The sequence below is a fragment of the Nuphar pumila genome, chromosome 1 (assembly GCF_984573655.1).
Source record: "Nuphar pumila chromosome 1, dmNupPumi1.hap1.1, whole genome shotgun sequence".
NCBI classification, from domain to species: domain Eukaryota; kingdom Viridiplantae; phylum Streptophyta; class Magnoliopsida; order Nymphaeales; family Nymphaeaceae; genus Nuphar; species Nuphar pumila.
The window spans coordinates 56,207,735-56,221,735 of NC_143249.1; the positions used below are offsets into that span (position 1 = coordinate 56,207,735).

General features: G+C 39.7%; 1 protein-coding gene across 1 annotated transcript in view; it reads left to right on the top strand.

The window, feature by feature from the left end:
* The window catches only part of EMB2729 (Alpha amylase family protein), a 226,897-nt gene that overhangs the window by 51,275 nt on the left and 161,621 nt on the right, over positions 1–14,001 (top strand). The window contains exon 11 of the mRNA XM_089998247.1: positions 5,570–5,672. Coding sequence (XP_089854373.1) covers positions 5,570–5,672 — 103 coding nt within the window. The remainder of the gene's footprint in view (positions 1–5,569; positions 5,673–14,001) is intronic.

Genomic DNA, 14,001 nt, shown 5'->3' on the forward strand with positions numbered 1-14,001 from the left:
TCTTTACATTTCATGTCTTTTAACTTAAGGACGCGATTTCGCGATCTTTGTCCTCTTTACTTTCTGTAGTTTAGTTTCTTGCTGCCCCGCGCTTTGCGCCATGACATTCACTGTCTTTTTACTCCAGGATTTCATCCTAGTCCTCTTCTACGTTCTCGCACTTCGCTTTCTGCATTTACCATTATTTCCCCACGCTTTATACGCCATGACCTTACTGCTTACTTTTGCTCTTCGTACTTTACTTTCCGGTTGTTGCTGTACTTCTGTTGCACTTACTTTTTTGTATGTGTTCGTCCTTACTTTGTTGTTGCACTTCGTTCATGTACTCTTATATCTGTCGTATGCTCCTTTACTTGCTTACGCTTATCGATCTATTGAGGTGCAACCCCATGCCTTGTGAGTTGTCCTTTACACTTGCTTAGTCGGTATAGGATCTCATGCTTCGTGAGTTACTTGCGTAGTTGCCTGCTTGTGTGTTTCAATGATCGATGTATGATTTCATATCTCGTGCGTAGCTCTAGCGTTCTACCCTCGCGATGCAGCTTCACACATCGAGTCTTGCCCCTTGATTGTCCTTGTATTGGTATGTGCACGGGTTTTTCCTTTGTCAGCTTGCACTCCCTGAGTACAGCTTCGAGTGTATAGTATATATCGTTTTACTTGTCTTAAGAGTCACAACACACTTATGCACTTCGGTTCTCCAAAGATGATGGTCTTAGGTGCAAACCTATTTTCATAGATGTATGACTTTGTAAAGCAGAGATAGCGGATGGATCTCCCAAATCGATGTATTTGGGAGAAGTGTGTTACAACCTCAGTTCGCCTATCCGATACGAATCAGATAACCTTGTTTAGGAGCCGGTGCACGAGTAAGGCGAGAATCCTATTGAGGTACTTGCGCCATCGCTAGATCGGCGTTACATCACTTCTGATGCCAGACCTAATTCTAGGCTTTCTGGTCCAACCAAAATAGTAGCACCTTCATTCCTTCGTGAAGGTATTGTTGTTGGATTTCTTACGAGGAATCCATGTACCTCCTCTGATAGTTGTACTCTTAGTCACGTACGATATGTTTGGGCTACGAAGAGCAGGACGAGAGGTCTGTAGTAACCTCTAAACGTGTATTGACACATTAAGCTAAATCCTGTTATGTTGATATTTGCCTAATAGGGATTTCCTGCGGGAGATCCTTACCCCTCTCATCGTGGTTGTACTTTTGAACAGGTATATTGCGTACTACGATGAGTAGGATGAAAGGTCTATGCCTACCTCGAACGTGCAATGACACGTGTTTTAGATCACAAGAGATGTTTCTACCCTCGCTATGAGTTGACCCCTCTCATCGTGGTTGTACTTTTGAACATGTATGTTGCGTACTGCGGTGAGTAGGATGAGAGGTGTGTGGTTGCCTCGAACGTGCAATGGCGCGTATAATTCACCTAAATAATAATCATGTGCCTTCACCAGCAAGATGCTCGAGTGAGTCGAAAGACCAGAGCATATAGAATGAGACGACGGTTAAAAAAACCTCCGTCGTGCTCTTTCGGGACGGTTCATCAAGAGAGAGGATAGATGGTACAAAACTCCGATAGACAGTCATTAATGACAATCTCGGATAAAGATCCGACTTTTCCAGTCATCGGAGGTTAGGGGAAATCCTTCGGGCCACTTTTGCAGAAGATCAGATGCGCATCCATTGGGCCTTTGTTTGCCTTTGGGGATTTACTCTCTTGGTCACTGGTCGTCTCCTTAGGAGCGGACTCAGTCAGTCATTCGGGGTATAATAAAATACATAGCATAATGAACCCACGAATCGATTCCGACTGTTTCTACATTTTGCCTTGTGCTTACCTACAACGACGAATAAGATAAGATATAACTTACACACATGATTATGAGATATGCGTGTTGTGACGTGCATTGCTTGCTTGCTTGTTAGTTCGGTAGTTTAGTACGCTACTCGTTGAGCTATGTATGCCTATCGAGGCGTTACTCTAGTTGATTAAACTGCTTACGCAATTCTTTGCTAAGTAATAACTAGCTTCTCATACTAGTCAATTAATTATAATATTAACATTATGATAATTGTTACATATTGTGATATAACTGCTACCGTATGGTTGCTTATCATATGTAGCTTATGAATTGCTTGTGATGCAATAGCTTGTGCCTTACGATTAATATAGTTACTTGTCGATGGACTGAGCCATCTCATGATAATTGTATGTGTGGCGAGCATGATTATGAATGCTTGTCTTATTCAATTGCCTTGTTTGACTAGTTGATAGAGAGTTAGTCACTCTTCACCTATAGTATCTATGGGATCGCTATAGTTGCTTGTGTAGCACTATGATCGTTACTGCTCTTGTATGTAGCTATTTGCTTTACTAGAGCTTTGCTTACTCCACAACACATTTTGTCAGATCTGCTAGTCTTGCTTTTCCCTGCTTGATCTAGCAGATATCTTGCTTATTGCAGCATTTGTACTTTCTTGTCTTTTGCACCCCTACTAGTCTGTTGTGAGACAGACCCATTTCATGGACAGGTGGTGAACAAGTTATACAACTTGCGACGGCACGATATCGTGATGCGTTCAAGGCAAGACCCCTTTCCTGATGTTGCGCTCCTGGGGACCCTTTTGGTAAATGTGATATAAAGTTTCTTTGAAAGTATTTATTCTGATTAGAACTTTGGATTACTAAAATTGTATTACCAAAACATGGTTCTTCTTTTCATTTCAATAAAATGTATATTCGAATTGCAAATCAGTTTATAAGGAGAAGATTGCATTTGCGTTGTAATGCGCCCAAAGTCTAGGGATTTGCTGTTTTAAACCTGATCTTCTGCTGAACTTCTGTTTTAAACTCTGGTAAATGATTGATTTCAAAGCTTTCAACCTTTCTCATAAAAGGTTTCAAGTCCACGATTTTGGGGCGTTACATTATCTGTCATGATAGTCAGTTGCATCACACTATACTATGCATCGAGTTGTTATTTACCGTGCAATAAAAGAAACGACTTATTGTATATGTGTGTTGACTATAGCGATTCATGTGACAACGATTTAATGACAGCTACGACGCTGTGAAGCGATTTCAATTTTAATCGCTGAATGAACAACAATTTGAATACGCGAATCGCCACCGCAATCGCGCAACAATGTAAATGCTGCACAACGTTTCAATATCATAATACAAATATCTTATAAATCGACACTAGCAAAAACACATAATATATTACAAATCGATATACATATCACATAATATATTATAAATCGATACGAAAATTCAGCATAATGGCTTACAAATTGATATTAACAAACAAAACAATATTTCGCAAATCGATAGTATGTTACTACAACCGCGATTTGCGTTATACTATTCCAATACTTTCTATACAAAGGCAAATCGATGTGTCCGACATATACGTCATTGCGTAAATCGCATAAATCGTCAACCAGAATCCAGGTCTCACAGGGCATATCGATTTTTGACAGCGAGCAACATATGGAACGACGATTACTGTTGAAGCCCAAACGTTACAACGCTATGTACTTATGAAGGGTGCGATTTCTAGATCGATTTGTATGTTTGAAGCAACGACTTGTACGTTTAAAGAAGGAACAATTTATACGTTTGATGAAATAATGATTTATACTCGTTGACGACAGCGATTCACGTGACAGCTATTTAATTACATGTACGAAGCTTTAAAGCGATTTCCATAGAAGTCGCTAAATGAACAATGATTTGAACACGCAAATGACCACCTCATGTCGCTACAATGTAAATTTCTCACGCACAGTTTTCAATTGCATACTACAATATCTAACAAATCAACACTAGAAAACACTTAATATTTTACAAATCGGTACATATATCCCATAATATATTACTATACCTAACCCTGTACCCTAAACCCTTAATATCTTACTAAACCCTAAACCCATAATATATTACTAAACCCTAAACCGTAAACCCTAATGCCTAAACCCTAAACCTTAAACCCTAAACTTAAATCCTAAACCCTAACCCTAAACCCTAAACCGTAAACCCTTAATATCTTACTAAACCCTAAACCCTAAACCCTAAAACTTAAACCCTAAAACCTAAACCCTAAACCCTCAGCTCAGGAAGACTTGTTAATATAGGATATGTATAATCTGATATGTACTCTATCAGAAAACATGATGTAAGGCAATTGGTTAAGGGCATGACTCTAATCTAGAAGGTCAAGTTTTGAATGGCTGCATCTCTGCATGTGTTGCATGGGCATCCCATGTGTGTGTGTGTGAGGGATAGAGGAATAAAGATCTTGATCAGGGTTACCAGAAGAGCCATAGGACATGGGGAAGCATGCTTTCCCAAAGCGTCTTTCGGAAGCATGAAACATGTCATTTCTGAAACGTGCTGGGAAGCGCCAAAAAAAATTGAGAAGCACACTTCTCAATTTAGGGGAAGTGCGCTTCCCCTTTAGGAGAAACCCGCTTCCCTCTCGCTTTTCATTCTTTTTTCATTTTTTTTGTGTTTTTCTTTTTTCGCTTTCCCCTAGCTTCCCCCTTGCTCCCTAGGTTGCTTCCGGTTCACATCCTAGGTCGCTTATGGTTCGCTTCCGAGACGATTCCTGGTTCGCTTCTAAGTCATCCCGCGCTTCTCGCTTCCTAAAATTTTGGAAGTGCCTCGCTTTCGTTTTCTGAGTCGCTTCCCGCATCCCCAACTGACAACTCTGATCTTGATGCACATTTGCATAGTTTTAATTGATCCATTTAATGCACTTTGAGAAGTTTGAGTCTTTTCCTCTGCTTACAGGTTTTCAAATTCCATGATAATTCTTGTATCAGTCTTTTTTTTTTCTTTTTCTCAGTAGTCAAGCTGGGGGATTCTTTAGAATTCTTGGTGTTAGTTATCACTCTAAATGATATCCCATAGCTTTATAAAAGGTGGTCACTTTTTGGCATGTGCTTTAGATTCTAGGAAGTCTTTGCAAACAGATGGTATGTGCTTTTTCCTAAATCTATTAAAATGTTATAGTTCCATCTAGGGCAAGGCATAACAATGGATTTTCAATGATTCTTAAAAACTTGGTGAGATTGTTAATGTTCACTAAAAAAGGCAATGCAGGCACACACTTGGCATACATACACCTCTGTATGTGTTTGTTTTCTAAACACTAGAAACCTGGCTGCATTTTTCCACTACCAATTCTTATTCAGTTTAAGATCTCCTCAAATGTTATTCATCTTGTTCACACTAAATGTTCATCTAAATAACTAAACTCTATGTGACATGATCACTTCCAGAAGGGTGCTGTATCCATTCAACATGGTATGACTATGACATGGGTACTGGTACTTCATTGGTACAGGTCAGACCATTTTGAGATCTGACCCAATCCAGGTCCAACCATTTACCCATTTACCTGTTATGTGCAGTCATTTTCATTAACTTGCAAGGGGCATAATGGGTGGTTCATTCTTCTATGGCATTATATATATATATATATATTGGATTATGCTGGAAAATTGTATTTCTTTTGTGTGGTACTGAACTTTTGCATTTTGTGTTTCTAGGTATGCAAATCAATATGTTGACAAAGATGCACTAATATACCTTATTTTAGCAAATGAAATGTTGCATGAGCTTTATCCTGGGATCATAACCATTGCTGAAGATGTAAGTTATTTCTGTCTGTCACTCATTTTTTCAAGTCTTCGTGTTTGTTTAATGTAGGTAGCTTTAGTATCTTGATGGGTTTGTGAATGCAAGTGTTACATTTGTTATTATCTTTTTGTGACTGAATCTTTTATTTGTCTTCTATTGTTCTATACAGTTTTCTAGCTTTAACCATTGACAAAGATTCCAGTTTAGTCCATTTTCTTTTTTGGTTCACTCATGTTGTAGAAGCCTCAAGTTATTTAGTATGGTGGAGGTTGGACCTGACTGTACAACAGTTATACTAGCTGCAAAGGTCATACTGTTAGGAATGGCAGGTTCTTGTATTGTTGTCATTCATCTTGTATTGTATTTCTAATAAGGGTAGACTTGTCATTTGTCTAACCCTAATGTAAGGTATTAATAGTGACTGGTACGAAATTGAACCCACACAGAAATCATGGAGATTGACTGCAGCATTCTCTTCATCTTCTCCTTCTCTCTCACGCGATTGCTGAACCAGGTGGCTTGACTTTCATGGTATCAGAGCTGGCTTCTTTGCCCAGGTAAGTCCTATTTTAGTCTAAGCTCTCAATATTACTCCCTTCTGCTTCTTCCCTTCTCTTCTTTTCCTCTATCCTCTTCTTCTTTCCTTCTCTTCTACTTCCCTTTCCTTTCTCTTTTCTCTATTCCTTTCTTCTTCTGACGGTACTGTTAACAGGCCCAAGATTCTCTTCTTTGAATCTGGTGCCTGTAACAGATTTATCGTCTGTTTTAGACAGATCCGATCTTGTAATATTGGGTTCAGATCTGATTTTCTGTTTCTGAGCGATCTGATCTTGCAATATTGGGATCAGATCTAATCTGCATTATTGATCCAACTTATTTCCTTAATCACGTCTTCCCAGCCATAATATTGATTACAGTACTTTCTGATTATTCTGTACCTGGTTCTATATTCATATTTGCTCTTGTTCAGTCTATGTTTTATTTTTACCAAATCTGAAAATATATTTCTTGGAATCTAAAGGATTATTTGATTGTTCTTGGACCTTGGTGTCGTGAATACATTGTTCACGAGTATATTGTTTGGGTCCTGTAAGTGTTACTGATTGCATCCATATACTACTTTTTCCTCTCTCACCTCAGGTCATCATAAAAAAAAAACTGATGCCTGTTTTGAGAAGTTGTTTTTTCAGATCTGGCTAGTGTTTTGATCTGCATATTATTTATGGCATCCAACATGTCATTTCCTTTGCCTATCAATTCATCATTTTTTCCCCACCTTGTTCCAGAAAAATTGACGTCTTCCAATTTCTAATATGGAAGTGTCAGATCACTCCATTCATTGAAAGTTTGGACTTGATGGGACATCTGGACAACTCTGATCCGATTCCCCCTGATTTCATTTCAGAGATGAAAGGGGAAGGAGAGAGTGTTAAGATAGTCTCCACAGTCAATCCAGCATACCGTAGCTGGATCAGGTTGGATAAAATACAGTATGCTTGTTGTGACCCTACAGTATTAGTCAAAGCTGCCAATGTATGAATCTCTTCATGTTACACTGCTGCATTACGAGGCATCTCATGTTTAGAGAGGAAAGAGTGAGCATCAAGATAATACCCATGAAGTGCTTAATATGAATACCAATGTAGGACATGGGAGAAACTAGCAGAAGAGGTCGTGGCAGAAACAATTGGACAGAATGAAGAGGTGTTAGAGAACAATGCTTCGACCTACCGACGGATTGAAGAAACAAACACGAAAAATCTAAAGGAGAAGAAACAACTATACACGAAAACAAGGATTTTACGTGGTTTGGCAAGAATTGCATACACTCACGACCACACTGAGCCTTTTTCTTTATTGATTGAGATACAATAGAAGAGCTGGATTGCCTCCTTTAAATAGGAGTCTACGAGTTTTACAAGAAGTCTAATAGTGTTGTTGAATATAACAAAGAGTTTAAGGTAAAATTACAAAACTACACTCTAAAAAATTTGCCTCGAGGCTAATGCCCCCGAACCCTATCGTACTGGAAGGGGACCGACCCCCTCTTGCAACTCCCCTGTCAACTTACTGCGAAGTTGGATCCGCAGAAATTAGATATTTATATCCTAGTAGGAAACATGCTCCTCACTCCAACTAGAGGTGTCCTTCCTCTCTCACAAAACATTATGCCAAATGCCCCACGTTCTGGTCAAAACATACATCAGCAGAGAAACATAGTTAAGTACCAACTTTGTAAGAAGAGGGGCCATACTGATGATTGCTGTTGGGATTTGCCTACATATGACATTGCAACCAGTGCAAAAAAGGTGGATTATAATGCTAATTATGTTCAAACACAGGAGAATCACGTGCAACATGGGCTGCATGGACAACAAAATAACTGGCTGTTTCTTGTAATGTGCCGAATTTGGGTAATGCCAAACTTTCATGTCATGTGTCTCTTCCCAATACTTTTCTTGTTCATGGAATTAAAGTCTCATTTCCGTGTCTCAACTTTGTGATCAAACTAATCCTTATGTTGTCTTCACTCTTTCTGTGCATGTAATATCTCGTAATTTTTTCATAATTTTTAAGACCAAAAATACAATTTTAATTAAATATTTATATTTTATATGACAAAGAATTGTGAAAATATTTAAATATGGACTGACGTCAACATGGGTCTCGGCATGTTCCAGGGCCCATTGACAAAATATTTATATGATATGAAAAATCTGCGATTTGCTCCCATTTGTATTATAAATAGGCCTTTGTGGCCCTTGTATTTCTCACTCTTTCAAGAGTGCTTCTATGCAATAACAAAGATTATTTGACCCTTGTGTGGGTGGTTCGACTATTCAATAAAGTATTCTACTTGATTGAAGTGTGTTCTTGCATGTTTATTGGATTGGATCCATTTTATTACACAAAATAGTTCTAAGACCATAGCTAAATCCGTTTTGGTACGTAGATCTCGTAAGAGATCTGCTTTATAGAATTAAGATATCGGTTGGTTCAAAAAATGCATTTCTTTAAATTGGCCGACCTCTATTTTTGGGTCTTTTTCGGTTTGGATCGGACTCAACCCGCTCAGTTGGGCTGATGTTAATATAGATCTGGACCCAGTCCAGGGTCCATATTAACTAGTACCCAATTTGGGTTGAAATCCAGTTGGAATTGGATATGGATTTAGATCATGAGTCCAACCCAGACCCATGATCCATCTATACCTTTCTAAAACTAAAATGAATTAATTCAAAGAGACAGGATAAGGTAGAGTTCTACCTCCCACTTAATATGTCTAGAAGGGGCCGTCCCTCCCTAATGTGGAATATTCCATAAGATAGTTAACAAATAAAAAACAAATAGATAAACATAGACGTAGAGTTCTACTTGGGTAGAACTCTACCCCTTTGATTTAAAAAGGGGCGTCACCCCCCTCTAGAGGCCTCCTTAATTGTAAAATTGTGAGAGAACCTCTCTCTCTAGAAATCATCCCCTAGAGAGAGAGAGAAACGTGAGTTGAGGGAGAGAAGAAAAAAAAAACGTCTCCTCTTCCTTCCTCTAGATTTATTTTTTTTTGAATCTTTGAATAAAGGTATGGGTTTTTCTCTTTTTTTGATAAAATAAGGGTTTATCATGTCTTAAATCACGTGGATTTAAGGGCAAATCATATCTGAAAATTTCTACATGCATATTCCATGTATGTTTGATGTTCTTGACGCTTAAATCCATGTTTTTGCATCCATGAACATGTCTAAAAATTTTTGCATGAATATTCTATGTATTTTTATATTCTTGATGCTTAAATCCATGTTTTCACATATATGGACATGCCTGAAAAATTTTGCATGCATATTCTATGTATTTTAGATGTTTTTGATGCTTAAATTCACATTTTCGCATCCATGAACAACAACAAACAACAACAACAACAACAACTACGCCTTCATCCCAAAACAATTGGGGTCGGCGATATGAACCAAAAAAGAAAATCATTATGGGTCTTCCACATGAATCCTTCTCCTCCAATCATTTCTATCCAATGCCATGTCCTCAGTGAGGTTCAAAGCATTTATATCCTTTCCTATCACCTCCATCCATATCTTCCTAGGCCTACCCCGACCTCTTTTAACTAATATATTTTCCCATTTCTCCATCTTTCTAACTGGAGCATCATTAGTCCTTCGCCGAATATGTCCAAACCACCGTCAATGATCGCATCCATGAACATGTCTGAAAATTTTTGCATGTATATTCCATGTATTTTTGATGTTCTTGATGCTTAAATCAATGATTTTACATCCATGAACATGTTTGAAGATTTCTGCATGCATATTTCATGTAGTTTTGATGTTCTTGATGCTTAAATCCATGTTTTTACATCCATGAAAATGTCAAAAAATTTCTGCATGCATATTCTATGTATTTTTTATGTTCTTGATGCTTAAATCCATCTTTTCGCATCTATGAACATGTCTGAAATTTTTTACATGCATATTCTATGTATTTTTGATGTTCTTGATGCTTAAATTCATGTTTTTTTATCTATAAACATGTCTGAAAATTTTTGCATGCATATTCTATGTATTTTTTATGTTCTTGATGCTTAAATCCATGCTTTTGCATCCATGAGCATGTCAAAAAATTTCTGCATGCATATTCCATGTATTTTTGATGTTCTTGATGCTTAAATCCATCTTTTCACATCCATGAACATGTCTAAAAATTTCTACATGCATATTCTATGTATTTTTGATGTTCTTGATGCTTAAATCCATGTTTTCGTATCCATGAACATGTCTGAAAATTTCTGCAAGCATATTTTATGTATTTTTTATGCTCTTGATGCCTAAATTCATGTTTTCGCATCCATGAACATGTCTGGAACTGGAAATTTCTGCATGCATACTCTATGTATTTTTGATGTTCTTGATGCTTAAATTCATGTTTTTGCATCCATGAACATGTCGGATTTTTTTTTTTGCATATTTCATGTAGTTTTGATATTCTTGATGCTTAAATCCTTGATTTTGCATCCATAAACATGTCTAAAAATTTCTGCATGAATATTCTATGTATTTTTTATGTTCTTGATACTTAAATCCATGTTTTCGCATCTATGATGTATTTTGGATGTTCTTGATGCTTAAATTGATATTTTCGCATCCATGAACATGTCAGAAAATTTCTGCATGCATATTCTATCTATTTTTTATGTTCTTGATGCTTAAATCCATATTTTCACATCCATGAACATGTCTGAAAATTTCTGCATGCATATTTTATGTGTTTTTTATGTTCTTGATGCTTAAATCCATGTTTTCGCATTCATGAACATGTCAATTTTTTTTTGCGTGCATATTCTGTGTATTTTTTCTGTTCTTGATGCTTGAATCTATGTTTTCGCATCCATGAACATGTCAGAAAATGTCTGCATCTATGTCACATGGGTGCGGGTGCGGGGGTGCGACACTTTCAAAAACCTTGGGTGCGGCAAAGAAAAAAAATATATTATATAATTTTTAAGTTTTATCAGTTAACGACATTAACACTAATGAAATTGAGCCGTTAGCACTGATGTCCTCTGGCAAGATGCATAAGGAACCTTGCAGTTGAGCCGTTGGCACCGAGTAGGGACACGATTCCTGTATTAACCCGAGAAAAAAAAACATTTGGATCCGGGTCGGATCCGGGCCGTTGGCACCGAGTAGGGACAGGATTCCTGTATTAACCCGAGAAAAAAAAACATTTGGATCCGGGCCGGATCCGACCCGGGTGATAAGTCGGCTGCGTGCTTTCAAAAGCACGCAGCGGCGAAGGGGGGAGGCTCTCGAAACCTCGTTCCCCCTCTCGTCTCTCAGTCTCTGCATTCTCTCTCCCCCGACCGACTCTCTTTCTCTGCGTTGCTGAGCACGGCCACCGACGCCCCCCTCCTTTCGGCGAGATCCCTTCTGACGAGCACCTTCTGGCAGCCTCCCTAGGTACGCTCCTTCCCCCTCTGCTCTCGTCTCTCTCTCCTTCTCGTCGCTTCCTCGACCGCCATCGTCGGCAAGCACAGCCACCGGCGACAACATTGTCGGATCCCACCCTCGCCGGCGACAGTCGCTCCTCTCCCTATTGCGATCTCTCAGCTCATCGAAAGGCCCTGACGTCGGCAGCCTGCTCGAGCCTCCACTCTGCGACCTCGTCGGCGACACTCGCATGCCGACGATCCTTCATCAGGTGACCCCCTCCTGGTACGCGCCGCTTCTCTTCCCCTTTTCTTTTTTCCTTCCGTCGACCGACAGGGGCAAAAGCCCCTGCCTCTCGGTCTTTTACGACAGGGAATGGCCGTTCGGCAAGGGCTTTTGCCCCTGCCACTTTTTTGACAGGTCGGCAGGGGTAAAACCCCTGCCGCCTGTGAGAAGGGTTCTGGCAGGGGGTTTTGGGGCCCCTGGCTACTCTTTTATGTTCACAGGGAGGGTCGAGACCCCTCCTTGTCTCTTCTTGGTCATAGGGAGTGTCGAGCCCTCCCTGTCCCTTCTTTTTTTCACAGGGAGGGTCGAGCCCTCCCTGTCTCCTTTTTGTCGTGCAGGGGAGGGTTCGACCCTCTCTGCCTCTGTTTGTTGCGAGGAAGGGTTCGAGCCCTCCCTGCCTACGTGCTATGCAGGGGAGGGTTCAACCCCCCTCTGCTTTCGTAATATGCAAGAGGAGGGGTTGAGCCCCCTCCTCGGTCCCTTGATGTTAGGGGAGGGGTCGAGCCCCTTCCTGCTTGTCTTTTATACAGGGGGGGGGGTCGAGCCCCTCCCTGCTTGTTTAGTGCGTAGGGAAGGGGTCAATCCCCTCTCTGTTTCGCTCGGAAGGGGCCGAGACCCCCCTTCCTCCCTCTATTGTTCAGGGGAGGGCCGAGCCCTCCCTGTGCTCTGTTTCTGCTTGGCAAACAGGGGCTCATCCCTTATCTTTGTTTCTTTTTGCAGGACGGAACATGGTCGTCGCCGCTGTCCTTTTGCAGAGATGACAGAGGACCGAGTCCCCTAGCCCTCTTTGCATATTCGGCAGGCAGGGGCGAAGCCGCTGTTAAAATACATGTAATCAATATATTTTTATATATATATAATTATATATATATAAATATATTTATCCACCTACCCGATAAGGGGTATTTCTGTAAAGTCGCCCAATAGGGGTATTGTAGTCTTTTTTCCTTTTCTTCTTTTTTCTTTTATTTTTTCTTTTTCTCTTATTTTTTTTTGTTTTATTTTTGTCTTTTTTGTGCATTAAATGCACACCCATTGGGGGTCCCAACAAAGAGTCGTTGGGCCCCCAACGGTCACAATTGTGACCGTTGGGAGCCCAACGACACCTTGTTGGGACTCCCAATGGTGCCTCTCTCTCTCTCTTTTCTCTAACTCTCTCTCACTCCTCTCTCCCCTATAAATAAGTGGGGTCTCCCTCTTTATAATGTGTGGCTTCTTCAAGCCTCTTTGTTCCTTTATAAGATTTTATGCTTTCAAGCCATTATTGGCTTTTGTGTGTGTCCTCTTTTGGACTTGTTCTTTGCTTTCTATGTGTGAATGTCCATTTTAGGACATGTATTTCTTTTCCGCATATTTCATTACATGGTATCAGAGCCTTAGTTATGCTCTAGATTCATATAGCTAGTTGACTAGTTATACCTCTTTTTTTTGTCCTCCATTCTTGAGTCTATGATGGAAGGAGAACAAAAGATTGATCTCTCCTTCAAGCTTAGTGGTACCAACTACATGATGTGGGCCGCCGCCATGGAGAACAACTTCTAAGGGAACCTCAACTTCAACTTACAAAAATGGATGGTGATCAAGAAAAAGCTCTAGAAGGAAATGCTCGCATGAAGGCTATTAAAGATCACCAATCTAAAGTCGAAGATTGGGAAAGTAAACATGCAAAAATTCTTGCATGGTTCATGAACGTGGAGCTCAAAATTTGCGCCATCATTGCTAAATTTCGCCTAGCAAATGAAGCATGGTTCTTTATGAAAGGTATGTATACTCAAAAAGACCTTGCTCGTCAATTCTTTCTCCAAGAAAAAATCCGTACCATTAAGCAAGGTGAAATGAGTATAAGAGATTACTATAGCACTCTTGGACCTTTATGGGATGAGCTATCCCTTCTAGAACCAAAATGGGTGTCTAGTGAAGATGTGGAAATGAGAAGAGAACAAATGAAAAAAAAACACTTTTTCCAATTTTTACATGGGCTTAGGCCTGAATATGAACAAGTTAGATCCTCCCTTCTTCATAGATCTAAACCTCTTCCATTGAAAGATGCCATAGCCGAAATATGCCAAGAAGAAACACGTCTCGGCATGGTTAAAGGAGGAGATGAAGTTCTAGTCGTG